This window comes from Grammomys surdaster, unplaced genomic scaffold (assembly GCF_004785775.1).
Source record: "Grammomys surdaster isolate TR1022 unplaced genomic scaffold, NIH_TR_1.0 125276, whole genome shotgun sequence".
NCBI classification, from domain to species: domain Eukaryota; kingdom Metazoa; phylum Chordata; class Mammalia; order Rodentia; family Muridae; genus Grammomys; species Grammomys surdaster.
In genome coordinates, this window is record NW_021620156.1 from 131,508 (window position 1) to 155,730 (window position 24,223).

The 24,223-nt window shown below is 33.6% G+C and overlaps 1 protein-coding gene across 1 annotated transcript; it reads right to left on the bottom strand.

Annotated features, from left to right (window-relative positions):
* Window positions 1-3,970: 3,970 nt before the first annotated feature.
* On the bottom strand, window positions 3,971-21,419 carry LOC114637336 (vomeronasal type-2 receptor 116-like). The gene is made up of 6 exons (XM_028785569.1): window positions 21,199-21,419; window positions 13,739-14,033; window positions 12,599-13,390; window positions 11,671-11,886; window positions 10,150-10,273; window positions 3,971-4,899 (listed from the first exon to the last, which is right to left on the bottom strand). The coding sequence occupies exons 1-6, from the start codon at window positions 21,417-21,419 to the stop codon at window positions 3,971-3,973; spliced, it is 2,577 nt and encodes an 858-aa protein (XP_028641402.1).
* Window positions 21,420-24,223: the final 2,804 nt, after the last annotated feature.

Consider the following 24,223-nt stretch of genomic DNA (forward strand, 5'->3'; position numbering starts at 1 on the left):
AAACACTGGTAGGTAAATACTTAGGAGGATTATTCATTGTTAGACTCCATGATATTACTCATGTTTGTGAATGCCTGGAAGGAAGCCCTTTTATTCAAATTTGGTCTGAGGAAAGTTTCAACAAGGTGATTATGTGAACTTTAATCTGTAGAAAGCTGTATGTAAGATCAGATATAGACTAAGACAGAGGTAATATGTAATGTAGTATTAAGTGAGGTACTGGGGATGTCCAAATGACATGTAGTTAATCCACAGTATATCTTATATGCTAGTTCAGTCTTTGCCTTGATACATGCTATATTCTTTATAGTCCAGTCATTATAGTCTCCAACAAGTTGCTACTTTGAATATTGTAGAAAATTTTAGATACTAGGATGTTTTGTGAACAGAGATTACCAGTAAAAAAAAATCTTTAACAGTTTAACCTACACTTGCATATAGCCTATATAACCTGTCTTGTCATTCTATAAAATGTGAAGAGTTGAAAATATTCTCTTCAGACTCTTCTTTCTTTTATTACCTTTCTGCCATGATAGATTTAAATCTATCTAAAACCACTGAAGAAACTAATACTACCTGCCGTTAAGTGTTTCATCTCAGGTAATTTCTTAGAACCAGGAGAGTATCAAGTAATGCAACTATAGGATATCTATTTCACTCCAGAGCAACTCAAATAACTGTGCACTGACATAGTCACCAGATTTTGTTACACTAATAAAATATTGACTTGAGTACAAATGTATGTATTTTTATACTTTCCACTTAAGTTTGAGGCTAAGAATTAAAAATAATATTTATTTCTAACAAACAATTTCTTGTGCCCACAAAACTTGTGTCAAATACACTAATATTTGGATAGGAGAATAGATACACATACAGATGATGAATGAAAGATACATACATTAGAGAAAATAAAGTGATATAAGGTACTGATACAATATATTTTTTTAAAATTTTTTTCTGTTTTTTATTGAAATTATAGGAATGAAAATTTATATTGTATTGAACAGGAATTTCTTATTATATTTACTAAATTCTACTATGGATACTAGTTACATTAAGTTTAAACAGGAAAATGATATATCTTTTTTAGCATTAGATGTTTCTATATTTTGTTTTATAGCAGTTACTGAATCTTCTACTGTAATCATAAAGATATTATGTATTATTTTGTGTATGTATGCATGTATTCCTTGAGGCTGGGTCTAATTTTGAAGACTAGACTTGACTTGAACTCTGAGTTCTGGAATGACAGTCATGTGCCTACATACTTGGCTTCAATTGCAATATATTTTATAAAATATCAAATATGTTTTGACCATGATTCTGGAATTTCATGTGGAAACCTATAGATACATAATAGGTAGGTTATAAAATAGGTTTGAGAACACCATGGATATATTGCTTTTAATAAAGTTCTAAAGAGAGAACTTAAAGTAAAATGATGTAATGAATATAAACATTAGGAAACTATAATGCTCTAAATCAAAATCTATGCTATAATACTTCTTACTCTTTAGGTTCTGATAAATTATTTCTACTGGATAACTTTCAGCTTTTCCACCAAGGTGACCCTGAGATACTACTTGGAATATAGGTATTTGCTTTATACTTAATCTCAAGAAAAACAAATGAGTAGAGTAAATGAGAGAAATGGAAAAAAATCAATATTTAAACGTGCATGTTTTTTATGGGCATGAGCACGGTTTTGTCTTACTGGATTCTTGTGCATAATAGACCTCTGAAATGACCCATGGAGCAGCAGTAAAACTGTGAGGTTTTATTGATGTTTCCTATAGCCACTTATTGTTGAGGACTGTTGCATAATAATTAGATTACTACTACTGCTTTTAAAAGCCTATAATGACATGTGTTTGCAGAAGGAAGTTATCAGTTACCAGATCAGCAGAACAGTAGAGGATGAACATATAATTTATTGTTAAATAAAAGTCAAAATATTCTGACTTATAATAGTTAAGATATAAGTGTAATAACTACTTTTGCTATTGATATCTCAGAACCTAAATGGAAATATGCAATTCTTATATTAAAAAGCCATATATAATATTGAATTTTATAGAGACTTTTAAAGAATTATTTTCTATTTCAATTTAGAGATCTTTGATTGCTTTTTGAAAATAAAGATGACAGTTATTTATCCAAATGTAAAAATGAAAATGAATTTTTACTTTATCCTTTTGCAATGGTAGATTTGAGACCTTAAAAAATAAAACTCACAGACTCACCAAGTAGAAAGAAGCTCACATCAAAGTGTGAATTCTACAGTCCTACTCAGAAGGAGGAAGTAAATAATCTCCAGGAAGTAGAGGAAAATTAGGTTCTGGGAGAGAGAGAGGAGGAGGAGGAGGAGGGAAAAAGGAGTGGCCAGTTAAGATACAAGAGGAGATAGGAGAGAAGTACAGAGCATCAGAAATTTGAAAGGAGGTATGTAACAGTTGGGATGGAGAACTCGGGGCAGCTCAGATGCCAGAAACCCAAAAGAGTCTCCAGGGGATATAAAGTAGCTACCCATAGCGATATATAAATCTTAACCAACATGACTTCTTAAAAAGACCTGAATAATACATCAATATATCTATATCTATGTCTACAACTATACTGATACTGATACAATTCTATCTATCTATCTATCTATCTATCTATCTATCTATCCATCCATCCATCACCTATTTATCTATTTAATCAAAAATTTTGATACGTGCATCTATTTTTCTATGTATCTATAGGCAGATGTTAGATATATAGTGAGATAGAAATAGAGTGACAGGTATAAATGTAGATATAAATATATAGATATAACATAGTCCTTTTTTATTTATACAAAACTAACTAGGCAAGATTAGGTGCATTTTTTTCTAAACATGAGAGGATATCATTTCTGTCCTTGGAAACTTGCACTAAATACCTCTTGATTGTAAGTACATAAGTATAGTCATCATTTATTAATCATGACAGAAAATATTTACCTTTTAAAATCCTTTCTAGATTAATAAGTTTAGTCATTATTGATAAGCCATGATTGAACATGTTATCTTTATAATCATTTTTTCTTACTACCCCTATACCTCAATATTTAAGAATCTAGAGGCATTTTTTTGCTAACTCATGACAATGACTCTCAGAAAGGCAGCTCTTATGTAAGTGAGAGTAGTCAGCCAGATTTGCAATAGATGGACATGTGACATAATTTGTCACAATCTGAATATATGCTGAGTATAGTTCACTATAAGTGAATTGTTCTAGATTGACTCATATTTCATTTTGAGTAATAAAATACATTTCTATATATTTCTACTTACTAAGTTATTTTCTAACATACTATATAATAATCTAGAATGTTATTGTTTTCAAAAGAGATTACATTTAAATGATAAAACCTGTTGCTTTTTAGTATGACCACATAGCCCTAACAAAACATTACAAACTACCTGAATGTCTTGATATCTTTAGAAATACCATTCTATTCATTTTGAAATCTAGTGTATTGAAAATTGAATATATAAAAATTAGAAAACAATTATATAACAATAAAATTTCCAGTATAACTTATTAGTAGTCATTAAAAATTTTATTTGGATGGATATTTCAAGGGAAATATGTTACTAACTCAGCCACAGAGAAGAATATGCAAATTATTGTTAATAAGTAAATTAAAAGAAGAAAATGACAAATGAGAGTATAATTAAAAAAAAGAGTTATAAATTTCAACATTATCCAGTCAATAATTTGTAGACTCACAACTTTTGTAGAGCCAGAGAGCAAATGTGGTATTAAAACATGAGAAAAAAAGGTCAGTCATAATAAAGCACTGTATTAAAATTGGAAAGAGAATGAAATTTGATAAGGTTCATCCATAGTATAATTATATAACATATGTTTAGAATGGTATAGGAAATGAAGTCAAACCTTTTATCAATATTCTTAATATAGAAGCTAAATTTATTATTAATTACATTATATAAGTCTTATTCCTTCTAGAATGTGTTTTGTCCCTGATATGATGAAATGCATTTCTGTCTGGCCTGATCAAGATAATGTAACACTTAGGACCAAATATAAAGCCAAGGAGGGCTGCACTGGAAGCTAAGATAGAGAAGACTTCCATAGCTACCATGACCTTCCCGTTGGTACTGTGGTAGACAGGAAGAAAGGTGACCCAGACACAGAAGAACACCAGCATGCTGAATGACAGAAATTTTGATTCATTGAATGTGTCAGGCAGATTTCTAGACAAGAAAGCCATGGTATATCCTCCAAGTGCCAAGGAGCAGAGGTATCCCAGGACACAATGGAAGGCCACAGATGACCCCTTGTTGCAAAAAATTATGATGTATTTATGTTCAATATGAATGTCTTTGTCAATGAATGGAGGAGAAAATACCATCCATATTAAACAAAAAACAACTTGTATCAGGGTACAGATAGGAATGATGTAGTTTGGGGCCCTTGACATCATGAGCCACCTTAACATTCTTCCTGGAAAAGTGGCCTTGAATGCAATAACCACAGTAATAGCTTTGGCCAAGACAGTGGCAAGAGCCATAGTGAATGCAATTCCAAATGTGGTCTGTTGTAGGATGCAGGTGGCCATGTTGGGCTGACCAATGAAGTTCAAAGAGCAGAGGAAACAGAAGGTAAGTGTGATGAGTAAAATGTAACTGAGAGCTCGATTATTGGCCTTGACAATAGGAGTGTCTCTGTATTTCACAAAAACACCAATAACAAAGGCTGTGAGTGCAGATAAACTCAGAGCTATGCTGGCTAGAGACATCCCCAAAGAGTCTTCATAGGCCAGAAAGATTACAGCTTTCTGGAAGCACTGGTTTTTCTCTGTATTTGCATAATGACTCTCTGGACACTTCACACACTGATCAGTATCTAGTCAGAAATGTAGATTATCATGAGATCATGAGTCCAGGCTGAATTAATCCCCCCTTTCTTCTGAGATATTTCTCTCCAAATGAGCTGCCACAAATTTCACCTTAGATTGTTTTCTCAGAGACAAACAACAAGCGCACTGTTGTCAGTAATTACATACTAGCAATACACTCTATCTTTATTATGTGTATCTTTTAGCATTTATGTTCATATATAATAGGTTTTTATCCAATCATTCATTCTTTCATTCCATCACACTCCTTCCATTACATAAGTTGTCTACATTTCCATAGAAAATGATGTCTTTTCAGATAGACATCAACTTCCAGTAGCTTCTCTTAAAATCCTTTTTCTTTATAGCAACTTAAATTGAACTATCCTAATGCTTTTCCTCTGTTTACTTACAAAAATTTTCTGCCTTTTATGCCAATGATGTATCTCTTTTAGTAGTAAATACTATAGGTAACTCAGACCCAAAAGGACATACATGGTATGTACTCACTAATAAGTGTATATTAGCCAAAAATATACTTAATAAGGAGGATACAATCTACAGAACTAAAGAAGATAAAAAACCCTAAGGGCTTAAGTGAGGATGCCTCAATCCCTCTTGAGAGGGAAAAGAAATCAATTACAGAAGGGAGGAGAGAGGGAAGGATCTTTGTGGGAAAGGCAACAGGGAAGGGAAGAGTGGGAAATGATCAGTTATTTAATGAGGAGAAGAGGACTGAAGCCCTTTGGGCAAGAATTAAGAATGTAAACAGGCAATCTAGGGTGGTAGGAAGTGGTTACCCTCTAAAATGCACCAGATACCTGGGTTTTGAGAGACTTTCAGGACTCAAAGGGAGGGACCTTAGATGAAATGCCCTACAATGGGAAACTTGTAGAGCTCACCTCCAGCAGAAATACAGAGCATCAAGTGAGGAATGGGCAAAGGAGGTCCAGTGCCAGGAGAGGCCCCAAGCCATGTAGGAATGTGAAAGGCACCCTGGTTCCTGGTCAAGCACAGATTTGGAAGCACCAGTTGCTTTGAGGGATGGAAATCATTTTGCCATGCTTGCTGACACCAGGCTCCTGGCAAGAAGGCGTCTGCCCTCCATAAATTTGTGTACATCAGTAAGGAAAGGGCAATGCGCCAAGCCTTTCCATAGTTAGAGGATGTGACCACAGGTCACAAAGCCTCAAGACATCCCCATTTTAATGAGGTACGTTAAGACCTGAAGGGCTTAGCCAATTAAGCTTTCCTTCCTAGACACTCCTTCATGAAAAAAGTATTTACCCTCAGACCTGCCCTGACAAGTGGAGTAGGGTATTAATCATCCACTTTCCCCCATGTAAATAAAGCCCTTAAAACCATGGACTGCCTCTTTTCATCAGGATCTGCTGTAAGGAGCAATGGAGCAGGCCTTCGCCTAAAGAGCCTCCTCTAGTCTCCCAAAGAAGTCCTGCCAGCACTCCTAGCCACAATGTCCACCAATCCAAGTTTCCCACTGAGAAGCCAAGTACTATCCTGGTGGAACCCAGTTGGAGCTTCTCTCACTTTTTCCCCTAAGCCACAGGCAAGATTCAGCCTGTGGGACCAACTCTCAGCTCTTCTGCAAACTCCAGAGGCACCTGGGTGTCCCAGAGCTTGAGAACCAGATGACCCTGGACTCCCTACAGGCCTGGGGACCCCCAAGCCAGCTGTGATATCCCCCATACCTGTGCTCCCTCCACCTCAGGAGCTGTGTCTCACAGCTTCCCATATTCTGACACCCACTCTGCACAGTCATACATCCCATATCCTGCCTTCTCAAGTGGTCTTCTCAAGTGTACTCCATTTAACCCTACAAAGCCCGACACAATTACACATGTTCTGGTGTGCTCACAAGAGGCATATCATGACTGCCCTCTGAAAGATCCAACAAGCAGCTGAAAGAGTTAGATGAATATATGTACACCAAACCAATAAACAAAAGCTGTTGACTCCTATTATTGAATTAGCGAAAGGCTAGAAGAAGCTGAGGAGAAAGGAGACCCTATAGCAAGACGAGCAGTCTCAACTAACCTTGTGATATCTAAGACTGTGGACCACCAACCAGGCAGCATTCCCAAGCTGATATAAAGCCCCCAACACATATACTGCAGAGGACTGCTGGGTCTGGATACAGACACAGAAGATGCACCTAACCCTCAAGAGACTTGAATCCCAAGGTAGTAACAAGGTCCAGTGGGGTTGAGGGGTTGGGAGATGGGATGAGGGGACATACTAGAGGAGTCGAGGTGGGGATGTAATATGGATCAGAAAGAGGATAGACTGGGAAGGAGATAAAATCTGAACTGTAAAACAAGATTAAATAAAATATTTTTTTAAAAAAGTTAAATGGAATAAACCTACCTGAGGCATGATATAATCTCACAAATTACATATACTTTATGAATTATACATGCAAAATTAACATCAGAGGAAGTATTTTTTTTGCAATGCTTTTCAGATCATGGTTTTTTTTTCAGAAACGAGTCCTAAATTTACTCCTGAGTAAAATTCTTTGTTTTTAAGATCTCTTCATTTTCTGCTGGTGTTTAGTGAATAGAAACTATTACATTAGTAAATTTTCATAAAGCTGTTTTCCTAAATTTCATAGCTGTTATTAATTGTTTTCATAACTTTTGTATGAATCATTAATTTTCAAATACAAAATTATTAGAAGAGCTAACAGACTTTTGAGAACACTTCTATAATACTGTGCTCTTGAAACTTGTAAACTTTATGGTTAACCTTAAATATATGAATCCAGATTTCAACATGACATCAATATTTCTATATTTCTTAAATTGTGATTGGATCACCAGAACTTAGATTTTACTTAATTAATAATAATAAAAATTTATATCTCAATTTTAAAAGATATTATTACATTATTGTGCAACTTTTAACACGAATATTTTCAAATTTTCAGTGTTTTGCATGTATTTGAGCTTTATACTTTTGTACCGTATAGTTAATAAATATTATCCCTTTCTGATTTGGTCTTGGTAATTGACCCAGTGTGATTTGGAATATACAGAAACATTCCCAAGTCACTTGTACCATGCCTGTGTACATACAGTCATACACACAGACACACACATACTATACATAAACATGTACTTATACATATGTAACAAATAAAGGCACACATGTACATTTGTAGGTAAGGATTTTAGGTGGCTAAAAATTTGAGGATAAAAATCTACTGTTATAGAAATTTTGCAGTTATTAAAGTATGAGTGGAAACTTCATAAAGATCAGAAACCTCAAAGGACTGCAAAGAAACAATGATATAAATACACGTGATGGCAATTCTGTATATAAATTCATGATTGTGACATTATGTACATGATCAGTACAAGCTCAGGCCTAATGGATAATCATAATAAAGGGAAGGTTGACACCTTTACTTTAGGAGGTATGGCAAATGAAAGATCAAAAGCCTTTAAAATTGTGAACACTGAAGTTGAACTTTCTACAGTGCAGATCTCACATTCAAGCATATTTAGGTAGCACAAATTGGAGTAGAGAGTATTATTTTTTAAAAGAGAAAACAACATATTTGATAAGTAGAGATCCATGGGTGGTTCTGGTATGTTTTGCAGGCAAAAATATGATCACATATATGAAATAGAATTTTGAAAGAAGTAAATAGATACTATTTAAAAGTTTTTAATTAATTTTACTTTAGGCTCAATTTTAGTTGGTACAGAACTACTGAGCAATATCTTTGAATTGTTGAAGATACCATATTTGTTCATAGTACCTACTCTTCTAAGCAAACAATCTATATTCCATAATTTCTCTGCATTACAGATGGTTTTAGGCTATAAATAAAAATATATCATAAAAATATGATAGTTATTATTTTGAAGCAAGAAGGAATCTAGTCAATGCCTTTGAAGTGCATTGATGGGTATTATACTGTCCCAGACCCTTTATTGTGTATAACTTTATTTATGTAAGCTGACATCTTTGGTCCTGCATATGCTCATACCAGTGTTATCCTAGAAAAGAATGTTAAATACCAAAAAATGTAAGCATTATTGGGAATGAACGGTGTGAATATATTTCAAAGGTTGATTGTGTGATTTGCAGGAAAGCACTATTAATAGTCACCTATTTTGTAACTGACATTAAATTAAACAGGAAAATTTCATTTATTGAACATATTACTCTCTAGAATGAGCCCAAATTACAACAACTAGAAAGATGACAGCACATTGTTCAACAGTTATCTCCTTGAGGGAATCAATTTTTATTAAGTTGAATCGAATTCTATTAAAAGACTGTGAATGGTGAAATTAGAAATTTCTACATAGGAGAATTAGAGGTCTGTATTATTTTAAATTAACTTAATTGTATTGACATGAAATCATTAAATTCATAATGAATTTTACTGTAATTACATTATACAAGGAAGGAACAATGTTTTTAATGAACAGATACAAAGTTATTTAAGTTAAATTTTATGAAATCTTAGTCAATTTTAATGTGGTAAAGTGTAATGAATCATACAAATACACAGAATCTCAACTAATGAACTGTACAACATTGTGGGACTGTATAAGGGTATCCTGGGTCATGGTTGAGCAGGTACTTAGAACCCCGAGATTCTCCGTGGAATTCTGCGTGAGAACCGGCAGGAGCTCGGTACCTCTCATAATCTAGGATCCTGAAAACAGCCACATTTCCATAGAGTCACATAGGCCAGGCTTTAGGTCTCAGGCCCTGAGATTTGCATACTAATGAAGGCCAGAGGGCAGAGCAAATTAAACATTCCTCCCCCAGATCCTCCCCTAATCCTCCCCCTTTCTCCCTCCCTATATAACTCGGGACGGCCCTGAGTTTTTTGGGGGGTACGCCTAGATCCATCTATTATCCGTCATGTCAATAAACTTTTTTGGAACCAAGGACTTCCTCGTGTTACTGGGGCCCGCCGCGGCCAAGGCCCTCAGGCCGCTGGAACTATAAGCTCTCCCTCCCTGATGTGGGGACTCACCACGGCAGCGGGCATGCGCCGCTGTGGCGGCCTTTTTTTAAATTTTCCCCACACAACATGATTTAGGTGATTAGGGTGGCAGATGTCAGCCCTAGACTCCTCTAATTCTCCTTTGTAGAAATTTCTAATTTCACCATTCACAGTCTTTTAATAGAACTCAATTCAACTTAATAAAAGTTGATCCCTCAAGGGGATAACTGTTGAACAATGTGCCACAATCAATATTGGAAGTGCTTACCTGTCTCATTAGAAATCTCATTGTCTGCACAAGGAATGCAACTGTAGCAGCAGATGGCCTTGCCCTCCAGGGTTACTTTTCTGAATCCAGGCCTACAATTCTCACTGCACACAGACTGAGGGATCTGAGAAAAATGAAAGAAATGTTATCTAATGCTTATGGTTTTATAAAATAAAAAAAAACATGATACTTAGAATTTTTTAATGATATATAATTAATTCTTATGGATTCTTACAAGTACAGAGGATTATTTAGAAAGGTCATGCTCTAAAGAAGCAAATGTTTTTAAAGATTTGACTAATAATTATCAGAGTGGTAGGTACTTTGGAAACACAATGAAGTAGGGACAAGTGTGTGAACAGCAGGTCATAGGAAACATGATATTTTCTCCACACTGATATTATCACTATACTTTATGACTACTGACTTGAGTATTTTTATTTTGACTGTGATTGTGAATCTTGACTGTCAATTTACAGAATTTAGAATAGACATAGAAACAAATATATGTGTATTTTTAGCAAGAAATACAGAGATAAAATTTGTCACTTCTTATTGGATAATGTCTAAGAACAAAATGTATAAAAAACAGAAGATAGCTGCACTATCCATGCCTTTCTGCATTCAAATTTTGTAACATCTACAACCTCATACATTTGGAAATCACGAATTTTCTAATACAATGGACTGAACCCTCAAATTGTTTCTTAAATTATTTTATCTATGTATTTAGGTAAAAGACACAGTCAAACCAGTACCTTACACATACACACTATGTAGTTCTCTTTTTCCAGAGGGGGGAAAAAAACTAAAGTAACTGATTATGGGTTGCACTGTCTAAGCAAGATTGTCAATGGACCAATTAAGAATCTATGAAGAGTTAAGGTATATTAACAAAGTTATTATATGTTATTTTGAAGGAAAATATTTTCCCATAGTTAAAGTATTTGGGTGCATATTTCCATATTTTTGGTACTTTTTGAGAAGTTACTGAAAGCTTACAATACTTAGACTTTCTGGGGAAATTATCCCAATATGGTTGGAAATGAAATGGTTAAATCCTTTTCTAAGATCTAGCTTTCTCATTTCATTTACTGTAATATGAACCCCTTGTTCCCATACTTCTATCTATCCATGAGTAATATTTGATCATTTTGTGTGATCATACAATATAAATACTTTCATATTGTTTCATATTAGTGATCTCAAGTGGAGAATTATATAAAGTACATTACCACATTAGTTATTTCAGAAATGGAAGTATACTGCTCCAAAGTGTTCATAATTTGTGACAAATAATATTAATGTGAGTGAACTTTGTGGGCCTTATTTAACACTAAATACTTCCATTATTCTGAATCAAGGAATAAGAAGACCAATACACTAGTATTATGTTTGTGGTAGTTTATATTGGTAATCAAAGATTAATTAATCTTGAGTCAGAAAACAAGTGTTATTGTATCAGAAAATAAAAATTTATAATTTACATAAGCAAAACCATTGAAAGAACACATAACTCACCTCTGAAAATCCTTCTGGCCATTGTATCATCTGTTCAGATAAATATAACTGTTGATCCTGGGGAGCATTTGCAGAAAAGGATCCTATTTTCACCTTTAGTCCAAGACCCTTGGGTAAATTCCAAAGGTTAAGAATGTCATATCCTGCATTTAATTTCTGTCTCCAATCTAAACTCATGTTGTCTCTTTCATCAACTTTCCTCAAGAAAGTATTAAGCTGAAAGAAATTCATAAATTTACATTATACTGTGTCCAAGAGGCAGATCTTCCAATGATTTTGAATGTGTCTTACAGTTCTTAATTTCCAATGTGAAAGTCAAATTAATGAAGTTTCCAGTAATGTTGAGTAAATGAATCCCTGAATGAGTAAGGGATATCATTCTGCTTCTGAATGCCCATCAGCTTCAAAAGAAAACTATGAACCAAATTAAGGTAATGAGTCAATAACTTCTGACTCATGCTAATGATAATTTTTTTGTAACCAAGTCAGATGTTTTTGCTTTCAGATTATTTTCAGAGATGAAGTGTCTGAAATGAAGTTGCTAATGTCTCAAAGATAATTTAGAAAATTGTTTAAGATAAAGCCACTATCATTGTTTCACTTAAATATACAATCATTTATTCCTATTGTAATAAATACATAGTGAAGCTACTGATTTTATTGCAACTGTTATCATGAGACTATCGTATATCTAGTTATTAATACCATAAAATTGGTATTGACGATGAAAATATCAGCCTGGTATTTTGTATCCCACTTCTCAGCAATACAAACCGGAAACTGCCTTGAATTCAAGATAAATTTCAAAATACAAAAATTCCTTTGATTGTGGAAAAGATAGAAAGAATTTTACAATGCATAATACATTTTCATTTTATATCTCATATATCAAAGTGCTGATAATAAAATTTAGTAGAATTGTTATTACCTGCCATGGCAAAAACACCATATCCTTCCCATTTTCATGGGGCTGTATTTGTACTTGTTGAATACTCATCTGATGGAGACTGTGAGCCAGAGCATACACAGCATTATAGATAGCCTTGCTCTCTTCACTAATCGCCATGTCAATTATATAACAAGGTAATATATCCAAAGAAGCATTGGCTTGACATTTAGCCAATAATTGACAGTCAATATCAGAAAATGAACACTTGAAGAATAAGTGCCACAGCTTAGGAAGATAAATATCTTCTGGGTATTTGTAAGGATTAACTGTTTGAATGAAATTGGTAAACTCGGAATTCTTTCTGTGATGTTGAGTAAAAATTAAGCTCCCATGGAAAGAATCTAACAGGAAATAATCAGCATATTCAGTAATATGAGGATCAATGTTCATGACCCAGATTTTCCATGTCAATAACCTTTGCCCAATATTTCTCATTAGACCTCCTAAAGAATCAATGTCACCATAAATAATAATGACATTTGCCCCATCCATACTTTCCCAGAATTTTTTAAAATATGAAGTCCATGTGACAGGGATCATTTTCAAAAAAGCTATGCAGACTCTTTTTCTCTGCATCTCTTCTCTGATATCAGGCAGAATTGTATTCCCTTTGTGGTCATCTGGGAGGATGAGACCAACCCAAGACCACCTAAAATGAACCACCAAAGAGACAATACCAAGTGAAAGAGATGTATACTTTGGGCCCATCTGGTAGAGAGAAGAATATTGACTTCGGTCACTCAAAATGGAATCATAAGGTCCAAAGGAAAGCTGAACCAAGTAAAAAAAAAAACAATATTAAGATCAAACACAATTTTTCCTCAAGCAACAAATGATATCAGGAAAAGACTGTTAGTTTTAGTTAAATTTTATAAGAAAATTTGACTTAAAGATTTTACATAAATTCCTACCTAGCCTGTTAGCTTCAAAGAACTACCTAGTTCCATTTACTTGACTGTTATTTCTCTTGCATGCAAGAGAAATTCGTTTCATATTCATGTGTTTGGGCACTTGCTTTGATGTTTTAATAATTCAAATACCCCTCTTTTAGTTTGAAAAACACCTATAATATCACTGAAGATATGTAATTTCCAGTTCTCACACTACAAATTTTCTCACCTGTGGAAATTTAAAGAGTTGAAGTAATGTGCCAATTTGAGCAGATGTTGTCCATGATGTTCCTGTGAGTGCAGCAGAAAATTTGCTCTTTTCACAGTTGTAATTTGGCAAAATATTTTTCTTCCTTCTTGCTGTGAGCCAATAAAAGACATTCATGAGAGTGTCCCTCTCAGTGAATCGGACATTGTAGAAATCAAATCCAAGTGATATATTAGGTAAAATATTCGGGTTCCCATTGATCTCCTCTATGGCAAATACCAGAGCAAGAATATACTGGTAGTTCTTAAAATTATAACTGTGTAAATACCAAAAATACACAAAAGGAATAACACATAGACCACATTTTCAGTACAGTAAACTTTATAGTTCATGTCTATTTTCATGAAATATATAAAATTTTCACCATGAATAGATGGAAATAAATTGTTTATATAGGTCTAGGTTTGGCAAGTACACTTAGCATTACCACTCAATAATTATAGTTCCTCAAAGCATACTTTATTTTTTATTAGATGATACCAAATAATTTCAGTGTAAAAATCAGGAAGCACTTTCTTCCAAAATAACAGATATTCTGTTATTGTGGTCTTGGTTTTCTGAATTCTTCAGTTATGAAGACTCACTAATTTTTTAATAAAATCAATCAGATTTGAGAAACAATATCTTTATTAACTAATAATACAAGGTTAACTAAAACATTCCATATGGATTCACTGTTGTCATTTTTTTGATATTGGTTTCAGTATGGTAGTCTGGAATTTCATTTATGCAATCGGAGAACTGGCAGAGAAAGGCCAATATCTGTCATTAATTTGATGAGATAAAAAAATAATGCATCACAAGCTTAAATTTGAGATATTAGTTTGTATCTCTCAGTGCAGGTGTGTCCCTTTATATGTACAGTTTTATGGAGATCACTAAGTATGAATCCAAGAGAAGACAATATCCAGGGTTAAAAATAGCTTTTCATCTTATTTAGAAATAGTCTATTTTATTTATTTAAAGCTTTAATTCATTTTGTTATCAGTTGTTTGCTTTGTAATTCAAGAAAAATCTATGACTTTATTGGAAATTTCTGGGGATATCAGGGTGGTCTTGAACTCATTAATATCAACCTGGCTCTCTAGGGTTAGTTCTGGGAATGAAGTCTTGCAATACCCCATATGACTTCTGGTTTTATGTATTTTCTATACATATATTCCAATTTTTTTACAAAGGATACTTCTAGAGATACTCTGGTTTCTGTCTCCCACTCTGTCTGTGATCACTGTATCACAGGCATGCACTCATTGTTTTGTGAAATATTAACTCAGGTCATCAGTCTTTTACTTGGAATATTCTACTCTCTGAGCCTTCACATCATTTATATAGTTATAACTTATGTGGACAGAAATATCTTTTTTTCTAAAAGGCTGTGATTCCCCATGGACAGAAAAGTATATTTTATTTCAGTGTCAAAGTTTGCTTATTACAGAAAATGCTTCATTATGGTTCCATCGTGAAACTTTTCCTTCCCCAAAAATGATTATGGAACTTAGCTCAGGAGCACTGGAAAGATTTTCAAAAATTCTTATTCTTAGAAACTGTGGTTGGGAATATTCTCATGGATAGGATAATTTATCAATACTGCAGGGGAATTATATTTACAATTTCACAGTATATAACAATACACAATGACCTTAAAATGTTCACATGAATCAAAACTCCAGCATGTAGAATGAAGGTATATGTTCACACTGAACATAACCTGAGAAACTATTTTTCATAGCATTTTGTTTCTGTGAGGAGACACAATGACCACAGCAACTTGCATAAACTCTGGGACTAGCATACCGTTTCAAAGTTTTAGTCTATGGTTACAACAGGAAGCATAGCAATGTAAAAGTAGAAATGGTCTTCTATAGACTTACTTCTTAATTCACATGCAGGACAATTGGAAAGTGAGACACACAATCCATCCTTGATCTCCTTAAACCCATAAGCCTGTCCCCAGAGTAACACATGTCCTCTAGCAACTCTACAACTTACTCTAAAGGCCACACATCCTAATAGTACCACTCATTATAGGCAAAACATTTAAACACAATAGAATATGGGGCAATTCCTGTTCAAACCACCCCTTTCCATTCCTTGGATTTTGTAGGCATTGAGCCATAACATAATGCAAAATGCATTTAGTCTACTTTCACATTTTTTCGTAATTTAAAATGTCCTGAAATTTTTTTAAGGTCCAAATTTCAGATTCTCTTCTGAGAATTCTTGATTCCCTCATCTTTACTTCCTAGTAAAAGCAAAATGGAACAGCAGATCACATACCTTCAAGTTGTAATCACACAATATACACTACAATTTCAAATTTGAGGTAATGGAGCATAGTGAGAAAGTACTGGATCAATGCAAAAAAAAATCAAATCAAAACAAAACTAACAAACAAACAAACAGAAAACTATCTCAAAAAACTCTAAAGACTTCATCTCCTTATTTGAAGTGAAAATAGTCTTGAGAATTCTAATTACTTTCTTGACTGTAAAACACTTCCTTCTCTTGGGCTAGTTCCATTCCCTATTAGCAGCATTCCTTAGTTGGTAACCCTGTGTCCAGGAATCTTCAACATCTTGGGGTCTACATGGTATCAAACTAGGTTGGGGCTTTGGATAATTGCCTGTATGTGTACATATATTGATTAAAATTTTCAAGGAACAATTGTGTGGTGGGGGAGGAGAACTGGTTCAGCAATTCCACACAGCCCAAGTTTTGTTCTCAGAAATTATATTAGCTCAAAATTAAAACTCCAAATCTACATGATCAAATACTACTTCAAGTGCATGTATAAACACACAGACACAGGTGCATGTGCACAGACACAGACACACACACATAAGTAAAAAGAAATACATTCATTCTGGTTGTATTAATATGATAGGAAGCAATAGAGATATTAAAAATAATAAAACGGAAGATTAACAACCTGGAATCTATGGTATATGAACATTGCTTATGCTATCTAATTGTTTTTATGATTGAGATTTATTATAATACTCTTTTAAATGTATATATGTGTTTTGAAATTAATTTTATTTATCATGTGATAGTTTAATAAAGTAATTTGATATCAAAAAGATATTATCAAATAATTAGTAAACATTATTCTTTTAAGAAAAGCAGTACTCAGTGATAAATGGATATCAGCCAAAAAGTAAAGAATACCCATGATAAAACTCATTGACCACATGAAGTCTAACAATAGGAGGGTTCAACTGAGGATGCTTCAACCCCATTAAGAAGAGGGAAGAAAATTATCACAGGAGGCAGAGGGAGCAAGGGACATATGTGGGAGTGGAGAGTGGATGGAAAAATGGGGGCACAATCAAGTATGGAGAGAGATAGCAAAGAAATCCAGAAAGCAAGGAGAATGAATGGAAATATGAAGGTTCTAGAAGTCAGGGACAGGGGAAACTCAGGAATGTCCCAGAGACCTGGGACTTGATGGTGATAAACTTAGCTGACTTGACCAACAGTGGGGAGATGGAACCAGAAAAGGCTACCCCCTGTAGAGAGACAGGGCCCCCAGTGGAGTGATGGGGCCACCTACCCATCTTCAAAATTTTTGACCCAGAATTATTCCTATGTAAAGGAAATACAGGGGCATAAATGGAGTAAAGCCTGAAGAAAAGGCCATCCAGTGACCAGCCCAACTGAGATACCTTGTACAGGCACCAAACCTTCTTATTACTAATGTCATGTTGTGCTTTCAGACAGGAGACAATTATGACTATTCTCTGAAAGGGTCTGCCAGCACCTGACTGAGACAGATGCAGACACTGGCAGCCAACCATTGGCCCAAAGTCCTGAACCCCCAGGGAAAAGTTAGGGAAAGGATTGAAGGGGATAAAGGGAATGGCAATCCCATAGGAAGAATAACATTATCAACTAACTCAGACCCCTAAGATGTAACAGAGACTAAACCACCAACCAAAGTGCATATGTGGGCTGATTCATGGCCCCAGTCACATAGGCAGCAGAGAACTGCCTCGTCTAGCCTCAGTGGGAGAGGATTTGCCTAATTCTACAGACATGTGATGCCCCAGGGAAGGGAGAACGCTAGGAGGGATGATGTGGGGGTGGCAGAGTGTGTGAGCAGGAGGTGGCAGAGCAGACTCTCAGAGTCAGTGCAGAAGGATATGGAGGTGAAGAAGTCTGAGAGTGGGGACCGTGAAGTGGGGGCAACAGTTGGAATGAAATAAGTGAATAATTTAGTAAATAAATAATATTATCCACTGGAAAATAATCGAGAAGTAGAATGTGTAATTTTGAGAAATAGGATAAAGAACATTTTTCACTTATACTGTATATTAAAATAAATACATATATAGATTTAAAGATATGCATGATTTTTCACAATTTGCCATATGTACGTAATTAAGTAACAATTATTTTTCTATACTGCATATTAAGAAAGCAAAGCAGCTCATTATCTAAAACCATAGAGGAATGATAAGGAGAAACTTTAATAAAACAGATTTGATCATTCTTCATTGGATACCCAATTTTGAAATTACATGGTAAATAGTAAATTATAATTTGAAAATGATAACTATTTTCTTCTTCTCATGACATTATGATATAATTGCATAATTTCTCCCTTCTCTTTGCTTTATGCAAAGCCTTATGAATCTCCTTCTTAACTCATGGACCCTTGTTTTATTAATAGCCAAAGAGAACTTAAACTTATACACACACATAAACACACACACACACACACCCACACACACACACACATGCATACACACATATACACACATGAGGTAACTTAGAAATGTTTTGAAATAGTTGGTCAAGGTATAATATTCTTATAATAGTAAAGAAAATACCAATTAGTGATACTTCACCAAATGGCCAACCTGAAAGTTTATATACAAGTAAAATTATACATACTAAATATGTTTTTAAATATGAAACACTTTTTCATTAGAGCTTGTCAGAAGCATCCAAAGAGATATTGTGATATTAGCTTGAGTAAATGCCTAGAGAAAAACAAAGGTGAATATGGTAAGCTCCATGGGGTGTATTCAATAGTATAGGAGTATAAGCACATAGGAGTATAAACAATAGGGATATGCTAGGAAAGTTAGATTTAAGTAAAATACAGCAACACTCAGCATCACAAAAAGACTCTTAAGTTCTGGATAGTATCTAAAGATTGAACCAGAGAAAAGGAAAGGGAAGTTTGTACTAAGAAAGGTGAGTACATTCAATGAAATACAAAGTAATTATCTGAACAAAAATAAAATACTCTGATTATTACTTTTAACATTCCTTTTAGAGAAGTTAAGTTCTATATCTCAAAGATTGGATCAAAATTCATTTTGATTAATATGTCTAAAGTACCTACATTGTTTGAGTAAGTATAATTACAGGAGTATTGGACATAGTAAAATGTGAAGGAAGTAAAAATTAATTACAAATGAAAATATAAGATTGATGTATTCAGAAAAAAAAAACATAATTTTGATGTATAGAATTGACCATATTATAAGAAGGACTAATTACAATGGACTAACAGACAAATCACTTGGAAACATGAGACATCTGAAAAAAAATTTGTATGCATTTTCTCTGCATATTATTTTTTGAAAATCTTGCAATATATCATGCTTTGTTCACTTACTTGATTGCAGTAAAACAAGGTGAAAAATTATTAAATTTAATTTTATATGCATTTGAGCATAGAATTCTATCAATGATCAAGGACAGTATGTATGTTCACCAACATATAAAGAATAAGAATTGAAGAGAGAGAAAAGAAACTATCCATTTGATATGCATACAAATTTTACAAATATATAAGAAAAGGCTTAAGTGATAAACATGACAGAAGGTCCTCAGCTTTGTGGTACATATGTCTTTATGTGTTCAATGCTATTTGAAAAAATTACACTTAGTGAATGAATTATATGAAATAGTATCGTTAATTCTTTATAATAAAAGTCAATGCACTTCTGTCATGAATTATTTTTCCTGACTTAATGACAAATAAATTTTTTTTGACAGGGAAAAATCCTTTTATTTATAATGATCAAACTAAACACAAAGTGTTCACATAACTGAAACTATAGTCCTCAAAGTGAAGGGTTTGACATAGCAAAATATAAAGGAAGCACATATCAATGCCAGAAAAAAAGTAGAGTTAGAAGGAACATTAACTATGACGAAATAGAAGATCTCCTCAACACCCATAGTTTCCACATCTGTTATACATATGAGAGAATTTTGGGATTTTTCTTGAAACAAAATATGATTACCTAAAAAAATAAATCTAATATGAAATAGTGTAGCCAAATAACAAATTTTTCATAGCCATATTTGCTGTTTTAAATTTTCAAAATAAATCCCTCAAGGTAAAAAAACTGTTCAAATTGCATTTATAAATAAATATTTTTTTCTGCTCCACTTTGTTAGGTATAATGTTCTAAAATCTCACTATGATTTTGCCAAGCACATAGTATTTTAAAATTACCCTAATTTACCTTCAAATCTGTATTTCTTTTGGTCATTTCCACTTAACTCCCAACACATTTCCTTATGAGTTTACAGGCATTTCAAGTGTTAATGCTCTGTGAAAGGGCCTTACTTCCTGGATATGTACAGATATAAATGGTCTGCATGGGATTGGAAGGTCTGATTTAGATATATACATCTTATTTCCTTTATTAGGAAACACATAAACATTTTTCTACAATTCAGAAAGACCTATCTGACTCTATGCATTCATCTGGAATATTTCTCATGTACTAAGAAGTAGAAGATGACCCTCTCATAGCCATGATGCCTTGATAAATGCAACCATAAAAATGAAAGTAAATACTACAAATGAATAGTGTAAATAGCTAAACACTGGAATGTCCAGAGTAAAAATTCAATCATCAAACAAACAGTAATAAGAAAACTTGAGATAGGCAACATATCTGTGGAGCCCAGAAGTATTCAAAATTCTTACATAATAAATATGGAATCAGCTGTATATACCAAAACACAGCCTCTTCACTCAAGCATCACAACAAACATTCAGGATTTACTGAATTCAGTAACATAATCTAATACCACAAGAACACAATCAGGAATATGAACAACAAAGTCAGGATAGAATAAATTAACCTTTCTTATAATCATAATGTTGAAAACTATTCAGTTATTGTGGCATAATAGTAATTCCAAATAAAAGATCACACTTTATTAATCAAATGAGGAAACTAAGATGAATAAACTCAAAGTTATTATTTTATTCCCCCTGAGAGAGGAAAAGAAGCCAAAATAATGATAATAAATTTAAGAAATAGATTTTAGAAAATCTAAAGAGAAGTAGACATTTATAAAAGAAAAATATTAGTACAATTTAAAGACTACTCCCTATAAGATAAGTCACAAGAATTCTAAACACTAAAATGAATAATTCTACTTACTGTACATAATTATCCATATAAAAGTATGGTAGAAATGGATGTGGAATTTTCTCTGCAGAATAGTAAATATGAATAGGAAAAAATGCACCAATCATTATGTTTCCTTCATGGTGAAAATCTTCAGTGATTTTGTAATAGCATTCACTGATATTCGTAATCATAAAGTCAGAGACAAATTTGGGGATCTGTAAGAACCAGAAGACAAAAAAAAAGTAGAACATCCTACTGATACATTCATCTGCTTGATCCTGCCATGCATACACTATATATACGCTGAGGTCATGTTTTTGTGACCATAGATGCTTTGAACTTTGTTGTCGAGAGAGGCTACTGCACTAATCACTCCAACGTTTTTCTTTTGCCTCCATCCCTGGCATTGGGAATTTTAAATTTATTTCTCTTGGGCTCTACAGCCGAGGAAAACAAGCTAGGAGATATGATTGTTCATATTCGTCAATAGCCCACGGCACTATGATTTCAGCCAAAGCTACAAATAGCCACAGATCAGGGTTGAACTCTTGGGATGAATTGGCTAAAATTATGAAGCAAGAAACATTTTATAAGAAAATAACTTAGATAGTTCCTCATATGTTACATCAGAATGGACCAATTATATTGAAAGGACAAAATAAAAACATTACAAATGTACCCACTTCTAATTATTGTATTGCAGGACTTGTGAAAGGTCCCATTTGGAGCTGAATTGTGAAGAAAGAGTCATCTGAATACTATAACACTGTTGATTTATTTTTGCTTTGCTAGTTTCATAAGCTAACATTCTAGTCTTGTATGCTAGATTCTGCGTCACTACACTCCTACCATTTTTCTGCCTGCCCTACCACAAATCCAGCTTTCAACTATTTGTTTATCAAATGCCATACTCTTTTCATTTCATACAAAAATCTAGTGGGAGTTATTCCAGCTTACTCAACATAAACAAATCAGCAACAGGAAGCTGTCCTGTAGTGCTGCTGTTTGACCAGATTGAAAGTTATTTGATCTTCTACTTAGAGGCTTGCTTTTTAACATGATAATATAAGAAAATAGCTATTTATGTATTTATTTATGTATTTGTGTATTTATTTATTTATTACTTATTTATTTATTGGTGATGAGAAAATCTCAAATGTTTACATAGAGAAAACAAGAATTGTTAGTTATAGAGATGACAATACCATATATCATACCAGTAACTGAAACACCAGCATGAAAATTTACGTTGTTAATATAGGGCCATACATTCATAACCAATAAAAACATATATGCAGGCATAGTATATATCAAAATCTCCCCTTTCTAGTCCCAAAAGGGCTTTATCTCTCATATAAGCAAACTATACACATAAGAAGCATTATAAGAACTATCTGAGTAAGAATTACATTTACAATATGCAGTTAATTTGTAATACACAAGTTTGAACAAAGTACTTCTACTATCTATATGATCTTGATAACTTCAAATTCTGTAGGCTGATGTCAGAAAAGAACAATGAAAAGTACTTTCACAGTTTACACTTAGAAGACATCCAACAGAATTTGAATCTAATAAAATTTATAGAGACTTACAGGATACACAGTCATAAAGATTTATCTGTGTCATTGGAGGTGCCCATCTTCTATGTCCAGGCCCAGAAGATTTTACAAAGTTTACTGTGAATTAGGAAATTTCTTCTCTTGGCAAATTGAGGCAATCCATTACTCAGTGTTCTGCTTGTTGACAGTTTGGACTGAGTGCTGTCAGCAGTCAAATAAAGTGAAGTTTATAGCACAGTTGCCAGTTTTGGCACGTATGTCAAAATGTCAAGATGAAGGTCTTTTTGTCCAACATCTTGTGTTGAGAAAATAAAGAATAATGCTAGGACTCAATGTGCCTTGCCATAACAAAAAGCTCTTTTATCATTAAAGCATCTTAAATGCCACGTCCACAAGATTTATGAGATTCTTGAGGACAACCTCTCTGTTAAAAGTTTATCTAAATAGAAAAATGTTGCTTATTTCTTGTTAATGTTCCTAAGCTTAACCTGAAAAACAAATGCAGGAAGCAAAATAAGCCTTATAAGTGTTTTCAAATTCATCAGTTCTGAGCATTACTAAAAGTACAGTTTTGAATGAATTAAAAGACTTGATCATTTCTAAGATGTCTGACTACCATTTAATTTAGGTAACATAAAATTTTAAATCATCCTTAATGGTCTAGAAGAATAGCTGTTTTAATACTAGAAATACAGGTTTAACCTTTAAAATCATAATTTTAAATTGTAACTTTATTGGTTTCAAATTAAACTTTTAATAATCATGGATACATTCCATTAGCAAAATTTCAAATTTTCGGGTCCTGAAATTGGGCCCAGTAAAGAATCTGGCTACTCAATGGTTGAAAAAAATGTTAATTCTAATCTGCCAGGAGATGTTCTAGTGGACAGTATTGACATTGACGAGATAAAAAGTACCAGTCTTATATCAATATTTGGGCCACAAGTTGCTCTTGCAAGAGATGAAGAGAATTACTCCCTTTTTAGGAAACAGGAATCTGCTTTAAGCCTCTGAGTGACTAAGTCATATGTCTAAATCTGTGTTCTTGTGTGAGATTTCCTTGGAGGACTTACAAACATATGCTGTGACTTTTCTAAATTATTTAGCAGCATGGTATTGAGCAACTAGCACAGATAAACGTAGGCATACATACATCTTTCGTTATTTATTGTTAGTCTGAATAGATCTTCATAACTTAAAATTTTCTATCATCATGAAATATCCATAGTAATCTAAGACATTACATTCTTTTTTTCATAATTTTTCTAAAAGAAGATACAATAATCCACCTGTCTTTTCCCTTTCACACCACATTTTCTCTTGTTTCATCCTCTAATGCCAGACAGGAGAGAAGGAATGATAAAGGAAAGAGACAGAGAGAAAGATATTCCTGAACCTGTTTTTTCTCTGGGAAATAACCAAAAATGCAACTACCACCACTCCTAAATGGACAACAATCGAAAACATCTACCACCCCAGTTCTTGCAGAAATG

Bases quoted from the DNA above. Each gene is read 5' to 3' on its own strand.
- LOC114637336 (XM_028785569.1), bottom strand. From the start codon at position 21,419: ATGTTCTACTTTTTTTTTGTCTTCTGGTTCTTACAGATCCCCAAATTT. The intron at 14,034-21,198 runs GTAAGTAGAATT...GTATTTACACAG, and splicing joins TATATGGATAATTATGTACA to TTATAATTTTAAGAACTACC. The intron at 10,274-11,670 runs GTGAGTTATGTG...CATTTTTCTCAG, and splicing joins GGCCAGAAGGATTTTCAGAG to ATCCCTCAGTCTGTGTGCAG.